The sequence below is a fragment of the Triturus cristatus genome, chromosome 7 (assembly GCF_964204655.1).
Source record: "Triturus cristatus chromosome 7, aTriCri1.1, whole genome shotgun sequence".
Taxonomy (NCBI): Eukaryota; Metazoa; Chordata; class Amphibia; order Caudata; family Salamandridae; genus Triturus; species Triturus cristatus.
The window spans coordinates 483462555-483488622 of NC_140590.1; the positions used below are offsets into that span (position 1 = coordinate 483462555).

The window sequence follows — 26068 nt, forward strand, 5'->3', positions numbered from 1 at the left end:
TTTGCAATGCAAAAGGTCTCGCATTTACGCAAGTTTGAGCTATTGGCATTTGAAATGGCAATGCCCTTTATTTATGTTTTTAAAGCATAAATAAAAGTAATTGTCGTTTACAATGCCAATAGCTTAAACTCACATAAATGCGAGACCTATTGCATTGCAAATGCTTGCTTTAATATGCGCCCAATGAAGTGTATTTAAACTGTACTCCTGTACTTCATTTTGCTAAAGTATTTTAATTGAGGACTTCACATGTATTTGTAAATCAATATAGTTTGTTTGCCCTGCTTTATTGGCTTTATTGCGTGCTTTCAGTGCTCTTGTATGTCCTGTTTATATTGACATTTAGCTATTATATTACTAATTTTAGCTCTGCCATTTATTTCCAATTTCCTGTCCTACCTATCTTACTTTACAACTGTCTACATTTGTAAGCCAATCTGTCTACTCTATCTTTGAAAATCTATCTATATCTATGCAACCCTATCTATCAAGCCCTCTCCATCTATGCAACTCTCTCTGCCTATGCTAGCCTAAGCAACCCTTTCCGCCTAGCTGTCTATGCTGGCTTTTCCATGTAGCTGTCTATGCAAGCCTCTCTTTTCAGCCAGACACCACCCATTAGTCTGTTGTTGTGTCTTTGACATTTTACTACCAGCCACTGCAGCATGCATCATGAGGCATTGAGTTAGCACACTTCAGCCATTGACTGACTTCACTTTGAGGTGCAACATGCTGCCCTTTCACAAGGACCATATCCACACAAATAGTAGTCCCCTTCAGTGTCAGAGACTACTATGATAAAGTGTTTTTTTGTTTTTTTAAAAACAACATTGTGTCAAGTTGCACACAAATTGCAGATCTCTGCATCCCAGAGAAGACTGCATAATCAAACCATACAGATGTGATGACCCTGACTTTTTCAAATAACATCCAAACGTATAAAAGCAACACTTGGAAAGGATACCCCAACTCCCACCCACCCTCACCCACCCCCCTGATCGCACACAATCCACATAATCATTTCCACAGCCTGTAATATAGATAAAAGGTTAACCCCGTCGGGTCCCCTCCCTCAATGCACCCCCACAGTCCGAAAACAAACATATAAATTATCCCAATGGATGAGCTTCTACTTCTGATGGAGGATCCAACAACAGTCCCCGGTAGTCCGCGTACCGTTTCCAGATCTTATAATGTTTGCGCGGACACCCCCTAGTGACAAAGATAGGTTGCTCCAACCCCATACAGAAATCTAGCCCAGTCTTCCATGTGGCCACTGATGGAGCCCGCGGCGCCTTCCATGCCTTGGCAATGTCTCGTTTCGCCAGAGTAAAACCCAGTTGCATGAGGTGTCGCTTATAGATATTGCCTCCTATTCCCTCCATGACGTGTAGGAAGGCCAGCTGTGGCGTGCGGGTAAGCTCCCACCCCAGAACCTCGGAGAGGCATGTAAACACCCCCTCCAAAAGCGGTCCAAGGAAATACAGCGCCAAACTGTGTGGATGAATGTACCTTCCTCACAATTGCAGCGGAGACACACGGGAGAGGTGATCAGCCCTGCCATCCACAGTCGCACCCGGGTAAAATAGACCCTGTGAAGGTATTTAAACTGGAAAAGGCGGAGTCTCATTGCTATGGCCGCCCCACGCGGAGCTGCCAGGGCCTCAGTCCAGTCCTACTCTTCCAGTGTGCCCACATCCTCTTCCCAGTCCCCTCGAAGCTTCTGCAATGTGGGGGAGCAGTGAGTAACTAGGGACTGATAAATCTGTGAAATTTTCCGATCATTTAAATTTCCCATAACAACCTTTGCCTCCAGAGGGCTAAATTCCGGAAGCGACTCCAGGCCCTCTAAGCTAGGGGACATGGCATGTTGAAACTGGAGGTAACGATAAAACTGGGACAGTGGTTTATAAAATTCTTTCTGAAGGTCTTTGAAGGATTTGAGCGTCCGACCTCTCATAACATCGCCCAGGACAGAGATGCCTATGTTGTCCCACCCTCGGAACCCCTGTCGAGCCGCCAACTGGGGTAGGAACCAGTTATCCCAAAGGGGGGTCTCCAGAGTCCGAGTGTTCCACCATCCCATTAGCCACAACGCCTGTCTCCAAATTAGGAACACCACCCGTGTAACCGGTGGCAGTGAACTCCGCAGAGGCGCTGAATATAGGATTCTATGTAGTGAATGGTGCCCCATGAGCAGCCGTTCGACTGCATATGCCGGGTCTCCCCTATCCCCACACCACAACTCGTTAAGAATCAGCAAATGCGAGGCTTGGTAGTACGAGAGAACATCTGAGGAAGCTAGCCCCCCGCAATAGGTGGACAAGAAGCATGTGCGCAGAGCTACGCGCACCTTTCCTCCCTCTCACAGAAACTGCCCAAGCGCTGTATTCACCTGTCGGAACCATCAAGGCGGGATCTGATATGGATGATTTTGCAACTGATAGAGGAGCCGGGGAAGCATCACCATCTTAAAGATCACTGATCTGCCATAGAGTGAGAGGGGCATACAGGACCAGGTTTTAAGATCTTCCCGGGATAAAGTGTTTGGTTTTTTTTAAACCCACAAATATTTTTGCCTTTACCAATGATTTTTTTTGATTGATGGTATGGCGGCTTCCCCGACAATAAGGTTTTGCATAAACCATGACAAAACAAAACAAGAATTGACAAAGCCAAAAGTTGGAAGCCAATGCTTGTTAATATTTGTTAGTCCCCCCCTAAGGCAGGCCTTAGTAGCCCGTAAGGCAGGGTGTCCGATACAAAAAAAAGGCATATTGAATTTAAACTTTACATGTCCTGACAGTAAAAACTCAAAATTGTTGTTTTTGCTGTAGTAAGGCCTGCAGTCACAATGGCTAACACAGGGTTTCACTAAACCACTTGCTAAGTACTAACTTCTATTTGGCATTTGGGACCACTGAATAAATTACTTCAAGGTATCAAATGAATTGTTACATTAAACCCGACTTATTGCAGAAGTCAGTTGTAAAGTAACTTTTAAATCAAAGGTGACTTCAAATAGTCCCCACTTTCTTGTCCCAAAGTTCTAGTAGTCAATTCTCATTAACTACAGCAGCTGTCATTCAAGACAGCCTGCAGCCCGTCAGCCAAGAGGTGTGAAGTGCTCTCAGGAACAGGGAACAAAAAGATTATTGTGGGAGAAGGTGTGCCCTCTTGACGCCTCTTATCGTCAAATGTGATTCACAGTGTAGCCTGCTCTTCCTTTTGTACAGGCAGACAGGCTGGAATCTCTTCCCGGGTGAAAACCCCATTGCAGAACCATTTTTCCAGGAGGGGTAGCTAATTATACTGGACACATCTCAGTGGGTTTGTTCATGATTCTGTCCAAGGTAAGAAGGGTCCCAACATCTTTGATTTGGGCAGAGAGATGCATGATGGGATTGTTTTGTGTCACCCCCACAGGAAATTATGTAAAAGTGGGTAGGGTTGGCCTGTGGGAATAGAGCACCATTGGCTAGTGAGTCCTCCCCACCCAAACTTGATATTGCCATACTAGTGGCACCTGTAGCTTCTAGCCTCAGAACACCGCTGAACTCAGAAAGAAAAGAAGTACTGCACCTGCTGATTCTGTTGACCTCAGAGAGACTGACTGCACCAAGGAAGACTGCACCTGCTGCACCTGCTGAGCCAAGACAGGACTTCAGAAAGAAAAGGGCTGCACCTGCTGTTGAACCTATTGAGAGAGACCCCCAAGGGGTGGACCTGCTACCACTCATGCCAAGGACCTTTTTGGACTCCAAGGGGTATCTGGCTAGCCTCCTGTCAGACTTGAGACACAGAAACTAAGACGGCCTGTACCTGCACAGTGCTGAGCTGACCAGTTCACACTGAACTTGCCCTGGATGCAGCTGGTGTAGCCAAAAGATCGAGTTCTAGGCCCCGTGAGTTCCCTCTCAGGTCCTGGTCCCTTGGCAAGTGCTGCAATATACTCTCTAGCCACAGAACTGCAACTTCCTCACTTAGAGCCAAAACCATTCCTGAGCCCAGAGTCTGAGGCTCATAGACTACCGCTACCTGCCAGTTTGTAGGCAGCCTTGAACATGGCTGAGAACGGAGGCATTCATCAACTCCTGGACTTCGCCCATCCATCAACGTCAAACCCAAGGCTGGACTCAAGCAAAGGCCTTCACAGTCTATAAGAAAAAGAACCAGAAACCTTTCTAAGTGAGAAGGTAAAATCTTGACTGGGATCAACTCGGCACCCACATCCGACCCAGACTTCCATTGCGGTAGGCCTGAAAGTTTGACTTCGTCCTGGACCCCTACGTTTGAGGCTCATAGACTACCGCTAAGAGTGGAAAGCAGTGATTTACAAACTTTTAAAAACTTTTTCAAACTTTTTTTGAGTGGAAAAAAGTGATTTATGAAAATCTTGCAAAAGTGTTTTAACTCCAGGCCCCTCATCTGAGATTTTCCTTTTGATTTCTAATTAAAGATAAAAATTAATTCTACTTTTATACGTTTGAGCGAGATTTTTATTTCGTGGTCTTTTTTACTTAGTTACAGTTTTGATACTGATAGATGCATTACACTTGTTGGTGTTTAAGTTAAGCCTGAGGTACCCAGGACTGAGATAATGTTTGATTTAAAGACAACTAACTGTTCCTGATACGGAATAGTGACATTAATACTTGGTTGGGTCTCAACCACTCCAACGAATCCTCTTTTCAGAAATAAAGAAGCAAACAGAGGAAGGAAGGCAGAGAGGTGGTGGTTTGCTTGTGTTTAGGGTCAGATAGGCCTATAGGTGAGGCCACTGGAATTATGCAGCAGGAGAGGGACAAATTATGTGGCAGAGTTGTGTAAATTATGCAGCAAGAAAGGCAGATTATGTGGCATAATGCAGGTCATTTTTTAAATAGTTGTACTTCATTATTTTGTACTTTTTAGACTTCTTAACATTGTCTGGGCCTTGGATGCACCTCATTAGTACCAGTTTAATACCCGAATATAGAAATAAGCAACAGAAAGGTGACCAGGCAAAAGGTCTTCCACTGCACAGCAACACATGCCACAGCGCTTTTGGTAACCTTTGAACATTTTGAGCTAGAAGCAACTTTTTGGGTGTTAAAATCTACAGATTATGCATCAGATGATCGATTATGTGGCAAATGTATAATTATGCGAAAATCGCCGCACAATCACATATTTCCAGAGGCCCTGCCTATCAGGCAATCAGGCAGTGCCCGATGGTGTCTCGGACCAGTGTGTGGGCCAGTCTATTCACACTTCCTGTGCCTTTTTACAGCCAAGTGGACCGGATATTACTGTTGATTTCTCCCGTATCAAAATAAACATTGCCTGCAGCAAACACAAACGCATGCAATCTCCAATACCTTACAAACAACTCAAACAGCGTGTCTTAAGTTCAACACTGGCTTGATTTGCAAATGTAGGACAGTTTCTTAGCTATCTAGTCCGCTCGCATGCGTCACTTATCTCGGTGTCCTGTCAGTTTTTTCCGAGTTTGACCCCCGCTTGTGGGGGCTGTAAAATATTCCGCGTGCGAATAACAGCCTAGTCGTGTCTTCAAGTGGCTCTGCCCGTGACAGGGGCACTTGTCGCTCCCATCACTACAATAGCCAAATGTCAATGTCAGACGCATCTGACTCTGAAGAGAATGAAGTCTGCACAACGAACACTAAGTACCGGCCTAAAATAGACGCTTGTGACAGAGCGCACGGGAGCACGGCGGAGCATCTCCGCGCAGGGGCCCACGGCCCGTGACCGAGCGAGGACCCGATGCTGGCGCCGGACTGATAACGAAACATGTGCCGCTGACAGGCGCCTGCTTTGTATTCTGCGCGGGGCTCCGGCTGGCAGTGAGTGGGCTGATAGCAGAGTGTTTGTGACAGGCTGTCAGCCTCCTCTGGCGACATGGACATTTTCATCGCCACAGTGAGTTGCGCGCCTTCCTTCCTGGCCCCCCTGACTATAGCCTTCACCTAAAAGGGTGCCCTCCCTGCGCCCTTGCCAGGGATGCGTAGGGGTAAGTGTTCCTGTTAGCCCGCAGGGCAGGTCTGCAGCTCTCCAGTTAGTCTGCTTTCAGGCTCGGAGGCTCGCGCCCACTGTGGCTGCTTCCTGCGTGTGACACCAAGTGGCCACTCCAGTTTTGGAAGTGGTGCCAAGGGAAGAATGGCTGCCTGCACGCCACGGAACCCACTTCCGACTGTTTTCCTCTCTCTACTATATTTTTCTTTTGTGAAAGACACGGCGACTGCAAAGCGCATTCATGTAGAAATCAGGGTAAAATATAGCCTTAAAGCGCACCTTTGTTGGGCACCTACCAGTGTAGTGTTTTTGCTGATGATGTCACAAGCGTCCACTTTGCCCACTTCCGGGTTGGTCATTTGACCTACTCACTGCCGGAGGAGGTAACTTCTAGATCTGCCGAAGGGAGCTGGGCTTCTAATGACAAATGTAACCTATGTGATGTCACCGGAAGTGACATCACTGGAAGTGGCACCCCTTGACGTGGCCCTGACGAAAGAGGGAAGATATATTAGTTATGTGGAACTGAGGCAGCCCTAGTGACTCTAGTTTTCTTAAAGGGTTTAGGCTTTACAACAAATATTTTAATACACCAGCTGGCTCAGGCTTTCAAAGTCATTGTGATATGGTCTGTGGTACTTTCTCCATCACTCTCGCTCTGTCAGGCCCAATAAGAGGTCAGACCTATAATACTGGCACTGTAATGGAAGGTGTGATCTGAAGCATGCCTGCAGTAGGCACTTAACCAACTGAGCTACCACATTGGGTCTGAAGCCTCTAATGTGCAGGTGTCAGTTTGCGACATGCCCTTAACTCATCCCTGGTTACTGCCAGTGACCCCATAACTGTGTCATACAAACTGCAGAGACCACAGTACTCGGTTGTGTAAACCGCACAATGTGCGGTTAACACCTAAATATGGACATTGGGGACTATTATTGCCCACCAGGGCTTTACATTCATAAAATGATATTTTGCCCTAGGTTCCACGAATATTCTCTAGAGAACAGCACCATTCATCACATCCTCAATAAAGAGATCTTAACATGGCAAACAACCTTGGCTAAACGTTTGCCATAATGTGCTATAGAATGGAGTTTTTCTCAGATCCCCGAGGAATAAGACGAAACCTCCCTGTAAGAGGCTGTTCGTGTTCCTGAATCCGTGGATTTAAAAAACACTATTTTGCTTTCTTTTTCTGGAAAGATAATCGAAGGAGCATGCCCAGACTCTAGCTCGGTTTTAACATCCTCTCAAGCTTGCAACCATGGAAGTGTCCAAGAGTGCTTTCGAGATGCACACTAACATGCAAGAATAAGACCCCTGATTCGGGGCATGATTCAGGCACACGAGACCCATCTGGGTATTGGACTTGGAAAATGCCAGGGTTGTGTTGTCCTGATTATGACCTGTCACATTTTAGCCAAAATTATTGGCCATTTTCCTATCTATCTCACCCAGTCGAGGGGATCCATTTCTCATCCCTCCCAAAACACTCCGGCAGAAACACCCGGCATGTGGAGAAGATGACAAGGAGGCTGCAAATCTGTGAAGGCAGGCCAGAGGCCTAGAGAGGACGAGATGAAAGTATTTATAGTGCACCGCGTGCTCGTCTCCCTGTTTCTCTCTCCCTTCATCTTTCTGCTCTCCTCTTGGTCTTTGGCTCTCTGCTTCTTTCATATGTCTCGTTCATCCCTCTTTTCTCAACCTGCAATCCATTATCTTGCACTTTCTGTACACTCTTCATTCCATTACTGTTTACATCAATGTTCATCTCTCTGCTTTACCTTTATAAACATATCTCTCACAAAATCTGTCATCTCTTGGTTTTGTTTCTGAAAATTCCACCCACCTTCACTCTTATTGCCACTGCATATCACTTTTCTATTGCTCTCATTTTTCTGTATTTCTGAATTACCTTATTTTATGTTTTTATGCTTGCCTATCTTTCAACCTCTCTTTTCTCATCTATCTTACTTTTTCATTCTGGTTTATTTTACTCTCTAGCCGCAATTCATTTCCCCAGCTCCTCTACTCTAATTTCCATCTCCATCGGTTCTCTTTCCTGTGCCTTCCCTACTTCCTCTGTCAGATTCTGCTTCCCTTTTCCTGCCGCCTCTTTCCCCATTTTTATGCAAAGTCTACTTCACCCACGAACGACCCTTCCCTTAGTTTCTGCCACCTCTTTCAGTCCAACTCTACTCCTCTTTCCACCCACTCTTTCTACCCTTTGCTCTTGCTGTGCCTCCCCCCAGCAACTACTTGCTTCTTCCACAATCCCTCACACCCTCATGAAAATGTCAGCCTAATTTCTGTGTATTTGTATTATATTTATACACTTCACACAAATAGACCGCAATCCATTATTCATTAAGAGAGAAGGCAAAGGCAGCATCCGTAGCTCAGGGACTGCAGGCCACAAATTCAATTTCCGCTCCGTTCACAGAGCTGGGGAGACAATGTCCATCCTCAGGGCTGTGGCACATTTCTACCACCCCCTGGGCCCACGTGTGCGGCGTCAGGAGCAGGACTACTCGGCGAAGTCTTACACGGCACAAAATCATGTTGTGTAGTAAATAAACAGGCCGACTGGAATTATGCAATTTTGCTACTGCAACATTTTATTCTCATAATTTTATATCTCATTATTATTCATCTGCCCCATTTACCACATAATCCATCCTCTACTGCATAATCAACACATTTAAACAAAAAAAATCTATTCGATTGTGGCTGGAACAGATCAAAAGTTGGTTAAAACTCAGTGATGCTTGTTGCCGTGCAGTGGAAGGCCCTGCTCTAAGTTCACAGGTCACCTTTCTGTTGCTTATTGCTGTATTTGGGTGTTAAACTGGTACTATTAGGATGAAACCTTTGCTCGGTGTTGATGGGTAAAATGAGAAAATAATCAGTGTACACTACCATCAGATTTAACGCATTATGCTGCATAATCGGGGACCACTTCTTCGTTATGGTGGAGGAGCGTCACACCACTGCTGGAACCAGCAGACGCATGTAAAATAAAACGAGAATAAAGCAGTTAATAAAACTGCTCTATTATCATTTTATTTTACTCTGGAGCTGCAGCCGAGTCTTGAGGGCGGGACCATCAGCAGCAGGAGGATTGGTGGTCACATGGCATTATAAGTGCGCATGTCGGTTTGGCCGGCTGTCTAAGGACAGTTAAACCGACATGTGCACTTGGATATCTCCAGGCTGTTGCTTGGAGATATCAGCAGAGCTCAGGAGCACAGGCTCTCAGTCCCGGCTGGAGTGTGGAACCAGCCCGCTCCACCCAATCCCTACCCTTCTCTCGCGCATCAGTTTGAGAGTAGTGTCTGGATTGGCACAGGGGAGTATGGGAGCCTGTGTGAACACAGTCATAGCTGAAGAGGCGTCGGACGGCAGGCTGCAGGCAAGTTTTGTTTGCATTCCCCTACTCCCCCGCTCTGCACTACCCATTTCCCCTGCTAGCGGCCACCACTGCGCATAATTTGGCTTTTTTACAGCTTAATCTAATCAGCTGTGCCACATAATTTGGTCCATCCCTGCCACATTAAACCAGTGGCCCTGGTTATAAACAAGGTTTACTAACAGCACATGCATACCATGCACAGCAGCAGAGCAATCTTGTCTCACACACAGAGGTCACAAACACACATGGATGCGCACACACCTTGTGCAAAAGGGGCAGAAACAGCCACCCCTACCGCTAGGGACTATGCTGGGCCTCCTCACTTCCCCCTTCAATTTCAGACTCATGGAAACAGTTCCAAGCTGTGCACCGGTACCATGCCACGCACATTTTGTACACCATGATACAGAGTGTGCCTCGCCAACAACCTCAACCACGGGCTTCTCACGTACATGCAGGAGCCCAACTATGCTGGCACTACTGTCTAGTTACTTGCCTCGACGAAGGCCAGTAGTCACCATTGAACTCTTTAAGCACATCACACCCTTCAAGCTGGTAAGTCTCACTATGGGCACGAGGGTTGGGGTGCCCATTTTACTCCAGAGGTGTTAAGGGTGATGTCCGAATAGAATGTATGATTCCTAACCATCACGCATGACTGGGAGTTGCCAGGCTCACCGGGTTTCAAGGGAGTACTCAGTTGGTCATGGCTATGTTCCAGGCACAGAACCCAGGAAGCTGCTGCAGTAGGAAACCAAGTCCCGACAGAAGGGGGGGGATGAGGAGGATGGGTAAGGAGATACCCGCTCAAGAGCAAGGGGTGGGAGATTTTTGAAAAAGCCTTTGTCTCTGGAGAGTTACAAGTGATGATGTACTATAGGAAGTGGTTGGTGCTTGGGTGATGTAGTTATCACACATGAAAAGCTGAATGTCCAACCAAAGGGACTACATGGTAAGGAATGTGTCTTTAATATATTAGTAGAAAAATACAACCATAAAACCTGTAACACAGGGGTAAAATTGAGGCACCTATGGGTTGCTGAGATTTAACAAAAAAAGACAATAAAAGTTTGTCCTTTGGAGCAAACATACACTGAAGTGTAAGTCTTCTGGGGTTGGTTATTCTTTTAAACACAAAGAACCAGAGTGTTCAGTGCTACCACTGTGTTCACAATTATGGTGCATAGTCAACTGAGGTACGGCCACTAGCGGGGATAGCTAGCTTATTGCGCACAGTCAGTTTACTTTAAGATAGGGTAGCACAGGAAGTTAGGGTTCTAATGCCGATTCTTTCTATATGGAGGGGTTAGGAGTCCAGATATTAGTAAAGTGAATGCAGGTTCCTTTGCTGATGAAAGGGAGTAAGGCTGAAAGTAAGGGCCAATGCGCCGAGCCTGCTCACCTACACCTTGTACATTGTTGTCAATCTGTGTAGACCACTGTTATTTTACCCCCAGTCAGGCATCACCAACCATCTCTGGGAGACAGGCAGGAGGTCCTGGACTTTCAATGTCTCCTAGGTGCGTCTGTTATTCCAGGGAGCTCGTCAGCTAGCAGGTAGACCGTCCTATCAGGAAGATCTTTCTCCAAGATTGTTCTCATTTGGGAGGAGAGATCGGCAGCTCTAATCCTGGGGAGCATGAACATAAACCCGAGGCAAAGTTCGAAGTCAAATGCTTTACGTAAAAGGGAAAGGCTGGACTAGAATGCTCCCTGAGGCTCTCAGTAGACTTTACCTCTTGGAACACAGAAAAATGTGGTGTCCCCAGTCTGTCTCTGGGAGTCAACAAATCATAATGGACACCGTGGTTTTCTCTACATGAGGCCCCAAGAGATATGACACACCTCAACAGGGCATATTCAGGTGGGCGAAGTAAAACTCGCAGGATGGTGCAGCTGTGCCAGGAGCATGAGACATTAGCCCATACGCTGATCAATATCTGCTAGCATAACACATCATATGGCATTTCATGAAACACCAGCCTCAGATTCCAGACCATCTATTTAATTTTCCTTACGCAAATAGGGTCTGGAGTCCAAAGTCTTTTAAATGCAGGGCACGTTCTACTTGACTGCCGCCTGCAGTCGTTCACTTCTTTGCCTATGTGGTCAGGCAAGATACATAGGTGAAGACTATGTCCAACCATTTTGTTGGGGGCAGAAGATTTTTTTAAATTATTTCTGTCGCTTTTAGATCCATTGGTGGGGCACAGGAGGCTGTTTTTTTGGCTGTTTGTGGGATGGTCGTGTGGTTTCTGGGTCGGTGTTCAGTGTTGATTTCCCAGATATTAAAACAAACATTGCCTGCAGCAAGCTCAAATCCATGCAGTCTACCATACATTTTAAAATACTTACAAAGCGTCTCTTTACGAACTCAAAACTGCCCCAAATTGGAAACGTGCTACTTTTAGCTTTCTAATTCACTAATGTGGCCACTTTTATTTTGGTTCCCAGGCCTATTTTCTGTCCCAGTCTGACCCTGTACATCACAGTACTCTAGGAGAGAGCTTGAATGTCGAGATCCTTGAAATGGAGGAAGCACTTTCTGAAAGACAGGGGGATATGTTCAGTGTGAATGAGAGTGGGGGAGCCGGTCTTTTGTTGCTTAACTCTAATGCAAACAAAAAAGCCCAACATTGTTGGTTATTTGAATCTGAAGAAGAATAAATATATGAAAAAAATCATAAGGCAATCTCAGTGGACTCTTGAGTGGTCGGGTTTATTGTTGCATTGTATTTGTAGTTGCCCTGGTTGTTCTTAACCATAATTTATTTACATTGGGCTACCAAATCTAGTGGTAAGGATAGCCATCAGAAAAAAACAGATGACACCCATCCACTTTTTAGGTCGAGCCTAGCGCAGCACGCATGCGCTGCGCTAGGAGAGGACCTTTAGAAATCTGTCAGCTCTTTTCAAGCACTCGTGCTTGTGCTGGCATCCACCTTGCGGGAGCGAGCAGCGGCACGCAGGGGCCATCTGTTTGCAATTAGCATGGCCGCGCGCATGCCTGCACTTTCAAGCACTCGTGCTTTCTCAATTGCGCTCTTTGGCTGAATCAATGGGACACGCAGCGGGGAGCCCTCTTGACAACAAGCAAGAGATGTGCTGCACTCCTTTCTAGTCACGACGAGCATCGTGGCATTCGTTCTGCAATGTGCTCACACAAACAAATGCTCTCCGCCGCATATGGGCATGTTGAGTATACTTCGCGCCTTCTACTTTCGTGCCACCTGTTTGCAATTAGCGTGGCAGCGTGCATCTGCACTTTCAAGCACTTGTGCTTTCTCAATTGCGCTCTTTGTTTGGCTGAATCAATGGGACACGCAGCAGGGAGCCCTTTTGACATCCGGCAAGAGATGTGCTGCACTCCTCTCTAGGCACGGCGAACATCGTGGCATTCGTTCTGCAATCTGCTCACACGAACATGCGCTCTCTGCCGCATATGGGCATGTTGAGTATACTTTGTGCCTTCTGCTTTGTGGCCAGTGTGCAGTCAAATGGGGGAGGGACATCTCTACAAAGCTGGTGCAACCTTCTATCCAGGTAGGCGTCGATCGTGTAGTGAAGGTGCAACATCTTTATACTGTATGCCGTTGGCCGACTGTAGTGCTGGGGCGTAATGCAGGGCCATTTGCCCAGTGTGACGTCGGAAACTCGATGGCCTCTGATCACACTCTGCGGTAGGGGGAGGGGAGGGCGAAATTTTACACATCCCCTCTGCCACAGTTAAACCTATCAATAAAACACAAGACATAAAAACGAGACGATACTTTTATGGACGGAGGAGGAGTTGTAATATACGAGCAAAAAGTCATACCTTTCTTTTCATTGGTATTGACAGATGTTATTTATTATGTAAGACACATATCCATGTCCAAGCATTCATGTCATGAATGAATAAAGCCTTCATTTCAAAACCTGTGAAGGAGCTGTCACTGCTGTTTCAGTAGAAGGTTCACCCAAAGCGTTAAGATGCCATACTAATGGCTGAGCATGTGGATTTAGAATTCCCAATGATACAACATAGAACATTTACAACAGGCGTATTGGACTTGTGTCAATGATATTTCCCTTACTTGGGACAAAGTCACCCTTCTATGGGTGCATTCTTTCTGGCTGACCGCACTACAACTGTCGACCTGGGATCTTTTTATTCACCCCTACTAAGCAGAACTGTGGGTTCCCGCGGAGATGTACTCACCTCTCTGCTTTTGTATCTCATTCAAATCTGGTGCCTCGGTTTTCAGTCTTAATCCGATGACTCGATGCGGTCCTTTGGTTCAGTATAATTATTTGCGTTTATGTGTCACCGATAAAGAATCTTAGATGCACAATAGTGGACTTTGGGTGAGTGGCACAAAGACTGACATCATCTGGCTCAAGAGTAGAAGTTACACAATAGAAACATTTGCAGAATGTAATTCGAGAATTCTTCTGGCAAATACTTATAATGCATCCATAAGTTACACATCTTTTTAGATGAACAACTGTGCATGAGAGCAGATTTCATGTCACAAAAATATCCACTTTGACATTCTTCACTTGAACACCATTTTGAGATGGATATTCAATGGACATTCAAGACCGGAGAGACCGGGTGAAAGAGGACGCGCCGCTTTAAAAGAAGGCTGCAACCTCGTCCCCACCGGAACCTATTGGGCCCTAAACCATTCTATAAAGCAGAGAAAAGTGTTCGCACCCAATCCGAAAAGAGCCAAACCGGAACATATAGAACAAGCATTGGCATAGCCAATAGGTCTCGCCTTTGGGACCTTATAAGTATTTAATTATGCAGCACAATATCCTTGGTGCAACAACATCAGCTGTTGCATGGCTAAACACTTATAAGGTCCCAAAGGCGAGACCTATTGGCTATGCCAATGCTTGCTCTGTCCAGGAGGGGACAGTCAACTGCAGTCTCTTCACAGGTGCTGCGTCTCGCAAGAATGCATTACCCAAACAGGGCCAGAGATGCAATTGTGACGTCGTAGACCATACCATCAGTTAATGTAAGAATCTATAGATGATGCAGCAAAATTTGGTGGTGCGGAAGGAAACCTTCTTGGCCCAGTTCATCCAGAACTACATTCGTTTCAGAAAAGGCAAAAAATTGAACAGTCCTGGCTCATTTAAAATCAAATTCAGCATCCATGGGGGTACAGACTGAAGGATTGGGAATACTGTCTCGCTGACTGGAATTTAACTCCCCATTTTGTCTCCTTGCACAGATCCCAGCCACAAAATGCCTCTATTAAAATTCCTTTGTTATTCATGTGAAAAATTCTGATAACCAACTTATAATTCTAACAGATATACACGTTTCAGAATTTTACTTGACACTCATAATGGAGGCCAAAGTGCTCGAAGACGAACCAAGGAAATCCGCTAGTGCTCTGTAAATCCTCCAAATAAATAAATGCTGGCTTGGTCTTGCACTCATGTTGACACACCTCAGTCTGATACCCACACCTATTTAAACTACCAGAGCTTTGCTGTACTTGGGCAGAAATATTTAAGTGGTTCCTGAAGTACTTGCTCACCCAGAAGTTGGTGTGATTGTTCAACAAGACAGTGCAAAGGTGACTGTGAGGATTTTAGGCATATGCAGAGAATTTGGAGCTTCACCCATATACTGTTAAACATTCAATAAATATATTCTTTAAGTGATCCTTGAAAAAACACACACCCTACCACGTTTCCTGTGATTATATACCAGGAATTTACTTGATTTGAATAAAACGAATACTGGATTGCTCATAACTGTACTACGATTGATATATATATATTGGCCTTCTAGGCCGTGCTGTACTACCAATAAAATCAATAAAATTTGTTTAAAAAAAAGCTGAAGATTAAGTTGTAGGCACTAAACAAAATTCTGCAGTGTGGAATTTCAGACAGTTTCTTTTCACATACTGTGCCAAGTGTGTACATATTAACATGACCGGTTTTAAACATCTTTCCCAACTGAGCGCTCCCCTTTCCTCAATGGGTTGTTAAACATGAATAGCCTTTAGAAACTTCAGACAGTAGTAGATGGGTGTAAAAAATTGGGTTACTGGTTTAGGGGGGTGAAACCCTACTAATCCAGCAACCACAACCATTGTTCCCCACATTAACCTGTGCTCGACCCTCTGGTAGCTTGGCACAGAGCAGTCAGGTTTAGAGGCAATGTGTAAAGTATTTATGCAGCACTTCAAACTGTAATAAAGTGTAACAGCACAAGAAAAATTCCACAACAATTTAGAAAAATAGAGTAGAGTTTAATAAATTATTTAAGACCAAAACAACAAAAATCTGGTCTGCTGAGCATAGTATCTTAATACTGGTTGTGAATAGACGAGGAGTCCTGCATCAAGGATGCGTCATGCAGCAGAGGCGATGTAAGGTCCGGTAAGGAGATGCATCGTGGTGGTTCGAGAAAGCTGCAAAGTGTGATGCAATTTCCTTGTGTGAAGATGTGTTTTACAGCAGCAGTTATGATGGGCTGCTTTGGGCAAGGAGATGTCCTTGCCTGGAGATATGTCGCGCACCAGCAGTTCCCATGGGCTGCTGAAGATGATTCAGAATCCTTGCACTGGGGAGGTGATGTGTCGGTTCTGAAGGTGGTGCGTCGAGCAGCAGAGGTGATGTGCCGGTTCTGCTGGATATGCACTGCGCCACAAAGGAGATGCGTTAGTTCTGCTGAATCCATAGATGGGCTGGCAGAGCACCTTCCAGCACACTTCCAAGGGTCCAGTACTGGGGTGGTACCACTTGGGAGGGCATGAATAACAAATGGCAAAGTCCAGGTGCTGGGTTCAAGGTTGGTGTAAGCTTGTACTGTTCATGTGGTTTCTAATCAGGAGGCCATCCAACTAGCCCTTGTAGTCGTTCTGGCGTCCTGGGTTTGGAGATGCAGGTTCAGTCCTTCTCACCCAGGCAAAAGAGAAGCACAGCAGGGTAGCAGTTCAGCAGAGTGACAGTCCTTTCAGCGTTACAACAAACAAATGATGGACGGAATGCTGACAATGCAGACATTCTCCCCCAGTCAAGAGATCTGGGTTAAATCCATCTTTATTTTGCCCACTACACCACCCCAGTTTAGACATGGCCATATGCAATTCAGTCTTGCCCCTGTGCCTCATGGGAACAGTCCAGCCCGAACTGCCAAGCCATGTCTTCCCTGGACCGGAATCAAGCATCCTAGGACCGGTTACTGGCTATCAGCCGTCATCAGCCAGGATAGCTTGACTCCAGTGGCGTAGTGAGCACGGGTCCCACGTCTGGGAGGTCCAATATGTATACCTGGTGCCTACTTTGAAGTAGGAGAAGCTTCTAGGTTTCCACCCCCCTGAGGTGTCAGGCATTCCCTTCCTCCCTGTCCTTTCCCCAACTTGCCTGGGGTCACAAAAGAGTTGTAACAAATCCTTTGTGAAAGTGCTCAGGCAGAACCTTTGTGATGTACAATGATAGTAAGTGGCAGCTCCTTCCCTTAAAGAGGGTTTTTAATTCCAATTACACCAAACTCGACCTGTCCATCTGCTCCCAAATGAAATTTATTACATATTAAATGTAATAAAGTTACTCCAATGTAATAATATGGGGGAGGTAGGCCTTGCAGTAGTGAAAAATGAATTTAGTAGTTTTTCACTACCAGGTCACTTAAACTCAAAAGTACATGCCCAACTTTTGAAATACACTGCACGCTGCCCTCTGAGCTGTTCAGGACCTACCCTAGGGGTGAATTCTATGTGTTAAAAGGGAAGCTCTGGGCCTGGCAAAGGGTTTATTTTTCCAGGTCAAAAGGGCAGTTTAAAATGACACACTTAGGCTGCAATGGCAGACCTGAGTCAGGTTTAAAGGCTACTTAAGTGGGTGGCACAAGGATTACTGAAGGCCCACTAGTAGCATTTAGTTTGCATGCCCTGTGTATATATAGTACCACTTTACTAGGGACTAACATGTAAATTATATTTGCCAGTTGGGTATAAGACCATTTCACCATGTTTTAAGGAGACGGCCAGAAATTTTAGCCAGTGGTGTCCAGTGTTCAGCACCAGCACTTAATCGTCAACACAGCACTTATGACAGTCTGCCACATGGTGGCGCTGTTTATCTCATATAGAAACAAGCTAAACATCTTGTTTATTAACTTCAATGTACATTAGAAATGGCTAATACCTACCTTCCAAGCCACTCTTGTAGCTTTAGGGGCCTTGAATAGGCTGAATTGTCAAACTTGGAGGAGTGTGATGCTTAGTAGTTGTGTTGGTACTGGCAATGGCAATGTTGGAAGGAGCAATGGGCTGGTGCAAGCAAGCTGCAGTGGCATCCTGTGAGGGACCCTGCACTTATTTTTCACAAATTAAGCCCTGGAGAAAGCACAAGCACTTTAGCACCGGTTAGCAACGTTAAAATGTGCAGAGTCCTAATGCCAGCAAATATTAAGTCAGCAAAACACGACAGATGAAGGCAAAAAAATAGGAGAGAACCACTCCGAGGATGGCAGGTCTAACAATGTGGATAAAAATAAATATTGCCGTTTTAAGGATGCCAGTCCTTAATTTGTGGCAGTGGTTCGAAGTTAATGGCCAGGGACTTATTTTTGGTGACTAAATTATTTTTCATCATCATACTTTCATGAAAAGATAGAAAGATAAACATCAGCAAAGGGTAACAAGCATTGGCATAGCCAATAGGTCTCGCCTTTGGGACCTTATAAGTGTTTACCCATGCAACAGTAGATGTTGTTGCACCACATATATTGTGCTGGATAACTAAACACTTAAGGTCCCAAAGGCGAGCCCTATTGGCTATGCCGAAACTCTCTACTATAGCAGCTAGAGGTGTGGTGGGTGTTGACATGAGCCACTTGGCTGATAAGGCACTAAAATGTTGACTCTTTTGAGGGCCTCGTCCGTCTTCAGGTTAGCAGAACAGAAAGAGCTGAGGCGTGTAGGCCTACGGCTGACAACTTAGCCAAGTGCGTGAAGGAGACAGAGGATTGAATGAATGAAATGTGGAAAACCAGAAAAGTAGAGGCATCAAACAGCTAGAGGTACATAGAAAGATAATAAAGTAAAAAATCAAAGAGGGAAGAAAAATAGATTGCTAAATATAAATGGTGAAATGAGGAAGGGAAGGAACGAGGAAGGATACAAGTATGAATGGAAGGATAAAGAAATGTGAAGGGAAGAGTGGAATGAAGTGTGAAACAAAAGAAGGGTGCAAAGAAGGAAGTGTGGAAGGAAGAATTAAAATAGGGACAGAAGGAATGGGGGTTGGAGGAAAAGAGGAAAACAAAGAAGGGTGAAAGAAGGTTTGGAAAGATGAAAGGACGAGTGAAAGGATGGATGAATGAAAAGAGGACTGGAAGACTGCTGGCACAAAAGGATGAATGGAAGGGTGGAAAGATGGAAGAGTGCATAGAAGGGAGTTGGGTGGCTGGATGAGTTGAGAATGGAAGAAAGAAAGGATTGGTGAATGGATGAACAGTGAAAGGATGACTGGGAGGTTCGATAGAGGACAGGAAGGACGGAAGGGTGTAAGGATGAATGAGTGAATAGATGGATATTAGGTGAAAGGATAATAGAAGAGAAAGTGATTGATAGAAAAATGTGTGGGTGGGTGGAAAGGTGAAATAGTGGATAGATGGGTCGTGGATTTATGAAAAGCTATTGTCATGGTCTTTTACCCATGTTGTACAGCAGCACGGCTGCCGTGTAGCATGACTGAAAGAAAAAACAAAAGTGGTATAATGCGGGCAGTGCAATAACTTTTGTCAAATCACTACAAAGCAGCACTGAGCTATTTCTTAAATAATTTTCAGCCATGCAACATGGCTAATAGTTATAGGAAAAGTGCTAGGACAGTGGGCACGGTGTATTATGTTATTAGAGCAAAGGTTTGAAACATGTATATTGGTTTTCCATATCGTGACAGTGAAATGTGCCTGCATTGCTTTGCCTGCTGGTGCACACGATCTCTACACATGCACTCAGTGGACAGAAGAGAATGTGTATATATATATATATTCACTGAAAAAAACATAGGTTTCACACATGTTATAGTTAGCTGGACATTTCACTCGTAAAAAACCAATGAAATTCCCCCGTTAAAGTTAGTGCAGGCAACTATAACTCACGCGACCGCAATCCTCTGCTGATGATGTCAGATATTACATCACTGATGACATATGTGTCTTTATGAAAAATAAATATTTGTAATATATGTATAGCTAAAGATACAGTATTAGCATCAACAGAGGATTGCGGTCGCGTGAGTTATAGTTGCCTGCACTAACTATAACGGGGGAATTTCATTGGTTTTTTACGAGTGAAATGTCCAGCTAACTATAACATGTGTGAAACCTATGGTTTTTTCAGTGAATTTGCAAGGTTTTTTAAATGCTAATTCCTAACGATAACGTGTGTGAAACCTATGGTTTTTTCAGTGAATTTGTACGGTTTTTTAAACGCAAATTTTTTTTTGAGATTTTTGGTAAACCTATGTATAAAATAATATATGTACTATATCCTGCATTATGGTATGGTTAATTTTTTTTTTATGCATTTTTTTCCGTGCGCGTACGGCAAGCTGACGCTACGCGCTCCGTACGTCATAAGTACGGTGCGCTTACGTGATACGATGCGCGTACGGTAAGCTGACGCTACGCGCTCCGTACGTCATAAGTACAGTGCGCTTATGTGATACGTACGTGACGTACGCGTACACGCATGCGCGTTGCGCGGAAGCAACGTCGCGGTTACGCAGGGGCATGTAACGCGCATGCGCGAGTGCGTCTTACGTACGCGCTCCGTAAGCGTCACGTTTGCGCATGCGTACTTGTTTACGAGCACGTACCGTAAGCTTACGGAGCGCGCACGGTAGGTCATGTGATCCACAAAGAACACTTTATTGGTTGAAACTACTTTCAGTTCCAGAAACTTCCCACACCACACCCATTTCCCTCATTACTGCTTGAGATCCCCTAGGAGAAGGAGCTGAATTGACATTGAGATACAATGGCAGAGCAGCAGACCTCTTCTGAGAGTGAGCCTAGCAGCACCATCATCAGACAGAGAAGGAGGAAACAAAAGGATTCTTTTGTGTGGGAGTATTTTACTTTTCCAGAGGGGCAGAAAAAGGTCAATGCTCCATTGGTCACTTGCACACTTTGTCACCGTGTTTTATCTAGAGGAGATCCAAGGAAGAAGTATTCCTTTGGAAATCACTCTATGAAGAGACACCTTAGGGATAGACATCCCAGGACCTTTGCTCGACATACTGGAGAAAACTCTTCAGTAAGTCACCTGAGCCCAACCTCAGAAGCTCAGCCGAGTACATCATCGGCAGCTCAGCTGAGCCCTTCCTCTGAGGTGGGAGCATCACCTTCTTCTGCTCCTCTGGACATTAACCCTCGATTTGGGAGGGTTGCAATGAGGTGTACAACGTGTTGTGGTCTTATTGTTTTTGGGGAGACCAGTGTTTCCCTTATTAACAATAAGATAGACCATCACGTTTGTAGACGCTCATAATATTCCCATTCTTTCTTTCCTCCATCCCTGTATTAACCCAACGGCTCTTTTAAGAGCCAACCTTACCTCACAATTTTTTTTATTTTTTTTTAAGCTTTCTTTTTTGAAATTTTTTTTTTGCCGTGCGCGCACGGTACGCGTAATAGTTACGCGAAGTTCGCGGAATTTCTCCTCGCGGAATTTCTCCGTTTACGCCGTGCGCGTACGCTACGCGCATTCGGCGATTTTTTGAAAAAAAATTAAAATTAATTTTTGCCCTTGGGGGTCCTTCTGGGACCCCCTGACAAAGGCTAGGGGGTCAGGAACTGTCCAGCCTGCCCCCTTTTCACGTTATCCACCTTTGTTTTTCACCCCCTCAGACTGCGAAAGACAAAATGGCGGCCGACACTTCCTGGTTTCGACCGATTCGAATGTTTACTGAGATCTAACAACCAATCAGAATCGCGCTCGTGCACGGCGGCGTGCGCGTACGGTAAGCTTACGGTACGCGCTCGGAGAGCGCCCATAGATATATATATTGATTTAAATGCTAATTTCTCAGGAAATACTGAACAGATTTACACGAGACCTTCAAAAGGCAGATCCCTGACCTGAGGGCTACCTCTCTGCCAAATTTCAAGTAATTCTGTTCAGCCGTTCGGGCTGTAGCTCGGACTAAAGGTCCTATGGAAAAATGCATGGGGAAAACGCGTTTTGGGACCCCCCCTTTTTCTCAGCCCCCGCTTGACGAATCCCCCCGAGACTTTCAGGGTAGGAGCGGAGCGCCCCACCTATTTTGAGAATTTCGCGAGGATTCGTCAATCGGCGCCAAAGTTATTCCAAATAGAATGTTGCGGATTTCCTATGGAAACACGGTCCTAACTATAACTATCTACTGGCGACCGCCAGTAGATAATATATATATATATATATATATATATATATATATATATATATGAGCACTTGCCATGCTTTGCAATATGAGCTACTCATAGAACCCGGGGGTCAGCTGATGAGTGGTAAAGTCCCTGCGCTGGCCTCTGCTTTCTGTTTGGAATTATTAGCACGGTCCTCATTTAATGGACGTCTGGGCTCTGCTTTTCTAAGCTCCATCCATAAATCATCATCTATTCCCTTTCAGACCAACCCCCTCCACAAACAGTCACCCATGAATGCGGATCATTTCACCTAGCAGTACAGTGTACTACTATTGATACGTTAAATACAAGCCATGTTTTCTAAGGCTCCTCAAATGGGCTAAAATCTGGAGTATCTAGTGCTTGACTTACTGCAAACATACCTTATAGAAATAATGAGCTCTGTGCTCTGGCCCAGCCTGGTGCAGCCAAAGATGTGTTTGTTGTGGCTCCATTCATTCCATTTAACACGTTATAGCGCTTTTTTCATAGCGCTCAAATGCACCTCAGCGCTATTTCATCATAACTTTCAGCCATGCAACACAGCTGAAAGTTATGGGAAAAGCGCTAGGACAACAGGGTTGCGAAGTTAAGAATAACAAGCTAATGAGGAGGGAGGGGCAGAAGGGAGGGGGGAGAAGAGCGGGGGGTAGTGAGAGCAGACAGCAAGGGGGTGGAGGAGGCTTAATGAGCCATGACAGAAAGGCAGATGGCGGCTGCGGTCGTGCATGCTCACGTGCACTTAAGCTTTAGGCCACCAAAAGCCTCTGGTGGCACTTTTAAAAGCCACTTACTAAATGTCTCGAAGAGACAGCATGCGCTGTCTCAGGCGAGACCTAAAAAGCAAGGATGAAAAGAACACGCAAGAGCGTGGTAAAGAGACAGAATTGTTAGGTGGTGGAAGACAAGGTATTCAGCAACTGGTGGTGGGCTTCTAAGCGAAAATTTAGGATACTGCACTTATTTTGTTTGGATTTTTTTTTTTTTAACAAATGTAGCATTTTATTAGGTGTCATTACTTGGATCTTGCCACTCCGCTAGGCTACATCAAATGTCTGTACCCAAATAGGGGGTGGGATGCTGTCGCTTTATCCAGCGGAATTAAGGTGCAATCTTTCACTGAATATGTGGCTACAGCCCAAACCATTAAAAGCTGAAACCTCTTGCTTTGTAATATCTTCCACAATATGATCACCCTAGCTCCAAAAGTGTGACTAGATTGCCTATCTCCATTCATTATCTAGAATTGTGTAATAGGTATATGCATGTTATGTGCAACAAAGTGCTTAGAGACAGCAGCTAGGCCCAGAGGTTATTCAGGCAATAAATACCCGAAAACAAGTTGAATTGCATAGTCCAATAGTTGTACTCTCTTGATAATTTCGATATGATCCACAAATCCCATCCTGATCACTGGTTTTGTCTTCTCATTACCCATCTCGGCAGCAAAGAGTCCCTCTTGGGAAACCGGTCTCTTGGGGCAGCACACCCATTACCCATCTTCTTCCCATGAGGTTACTGCCACAGGCTCAAGTCGTGAAAACATCCCAAAAGTGAACTAACAATTCAGTGTTACTTCATACAGGAGCCTGGCCTGTGTCCCTCCTCCCACTCCACACTGCTAAAGCACAAAGCTGAACTTGTCTACCTGGTCGCCTGTTTCCCAGCCCCGTCCATGTTGCAGATCAGGAGAAGAACTCTACCACTGCTGCTGTGGTGCAGGTACTCCGATAATGACATGCCATGAGCAGGTAACCTTTGACCTTCGACATCCGGAGGGACAGGCGATGATGGCAGACTCTGGGGGATTCCTATAATGGAGCAGAGCACAATAGAAAGAGTAGAAAAGGTCAATCCCCAATATCATTTTTGGCTGGTATGTAGTAATGGCTGCATAGTTTTCAAACAAGTGATATGTGAACACATTTGTCATACTTTACAGAAGCAGTGAAGCGGGCCAAGTCGACAGCTCAAGTTTGAGGGATGGAAAATGCACTTCACCTGCCCTCACAAAGAAAATCAAGCACTTCTAAAGCCAGTAGGTCTGGCGTTGGTAGCCAGCCCTTTGGCTTTGTCAATATGTGTTTTGTCATGCTTTTTTGTAAAACTTTATTGTTGGTGGACCTGGCAGACCCTCGACAATATAGTTTAAAAAATTGGTTAAAAGCAAAACAAATATTTGACCTCACAAACCACACGTTTCCAAGAAGTCCCTAGTAATGAATGAAGGGAGCAACTCTGAGTGGATGTGCTTTTTGTGAAAGAGCAGAAGGCCATCTCTCACAGTAAAGTTAATAAATGGCTGAAATGGACTGACCCACTGCTACATGCTGTACGCTGTAGTGGGCAGAATTGAAATGTGATTGTCATAACAATAGACCAAAGGAAGAAGAGGGCTGCCTGAAACCCCATTTAAGTTCATTAAATACATAATTTTAATAAAAATCAAAAAGATCTTGGCTAACGCAGGAGCTAAACATTTCTATGAAAAATTAGACATTCTCCTGCATTTTACTGTACAATTTCCAAAAAACTTGCCAGAAGAGCCCATATATTTGTCAGAAAGTGCAAATAAGCAATAATACACAGCCCCCATCAAATAGACCACTTTCTTCCAGTTTTACTTTTCACATTTCATCCTCCTTTCCTTTACCAGTATAGTATGTCATATACTGCCGGGAATATATTTGGTAGAGGAAGTGTGGAAACTAAAAAGCTACACAGATAATTTCAGACCTTAGCATAGTTTTTTTTTACGGAAGACACAGATTTTACAAGTTTAATAGCAGAGCTAAGTTACACTAAGCGGAGAGGATTAGACCCCAGGGAGCTAGTATATGTAGAATTAATAAAGTGGTAAAAGGGTATCTGTACAGTTAATAAAATGAATTCACCTGAGTCATGAAAACCATCACCGTTGCCGGTCAGAAGCTTCTTTGATCAAATAATGATACCATATTCTCAGTAATATGAGTTCTGAAAGCACCGAGAATTATTACTCGAATATCATTTTGAAATGATTAGTAAATTTGGCGCATATTATCAGTCTGTTACGTTTAGTAAGTAAAATCATTTTGTGTTCAAACCTCTATATGTTGTTTTCGAAAAATAGACTCATTTTGCCCCAAACACTTTATTAGTAAATGAACTAATTTCATCCCTTTATTTCAGCTGGTCATTCTCTGAAAAAACATAAATTTGTCTCACACATATCACATTGATATTTAATATAAGTGTTCTCATTTTGCCCATAAATAGCATTCATTTATGTTGGTCAATCGGCCAGTCACTGTTGCAATGTCCCCAATCATATGCCATCGTGCCTTCAGTTAACCAACTGATACCAGTCATTCCTCGCTTGTGCCCTGGTTGTCCCCCGTTGTATCTCAGTCGATGCCACTCTGTAGACTTGTATTTTCTGTCATACACCAGCGAATGCACCCATGTATCCAGGTTCCCACTCGTATGCCAGTGAATTCTAAAATGACCGCTGGTGCTCTCCATACCAGCCTATTGTATAATGTGCACTATGCTATGCTGGCCTGTCAGACGAGCATAAACGAGTAAATGTCCTGCTGGTGTACACACTACATGGACCGGGAAAACAGGCTTCCAATGGGCAGAACTACAATGTTTAACATGTTGATTCAACTAAGTGGCGATGTCTAGTTTAAGGTGGGTGGGTACGGGATTACACGTGCAATACCGAGTTAGTAATTGCATTGCAAAACTTATCTATACATTTCACCTCTGTAAAGACTATTGCTTGGACTAAGCTCAGATTTGTAACGAAGTGAACCTATTGTTGAAAACAATCTGTACCTCTCCTGGAAAATGCAATAAAGTGTTTAAAAACGAACAAAAAAGTAAATGTCATCCGGTGCCCAGAATATCCCACATTTGACAGGCAATGCCATGATGTGCTTCCATTTGTCCACACGTCAATCAATGTCAATGTGTTCCTTTTTTGACATTTACTGCAGCTAATACCGACTTTTCTAACATGCCAGCTAATGTGCCAGATGTACCTCTGTTTCATCACATATGCCAGTTGGTGTCCATGCCCTCCGCCCTCCTCTGTAGTTAATCCTCAAGATGTGCCTCCAAATACCCCCAGAGTTTGGCCAATGGCATTATGGGAAAGGCAATCCACATTGCCTTCACCTAGATAGTTACTCATGCATGTACACACAAACATGCACACACACTGCTGCCTCTACATA

At 44.7% G+C, this 26068-nt stretch overlaps 1 protein-coding gene across 1 annotated transcript in view; it reads right to left on the reverse strand.

Moving 5' to 3' along the window:
* USP43 (ubiquitin specific peptidase 43) overlaps positions 1 to 26068 on the reverse strand; it is a 920725-nt gene that overhangs the window by 253916 nt on the left and 640741 nt on the right. Inside the window, exon 7 of the mRNA XM_085616819.1 lies at positions 23494 to 23656. Coding sequence (XP_085472945.1) covers positions 23494 to 23656 — 163 coding nt within the window. The remainder of the gene's footprint in view (positions 1 to 23493; positions 23657 to 26068) is intronic.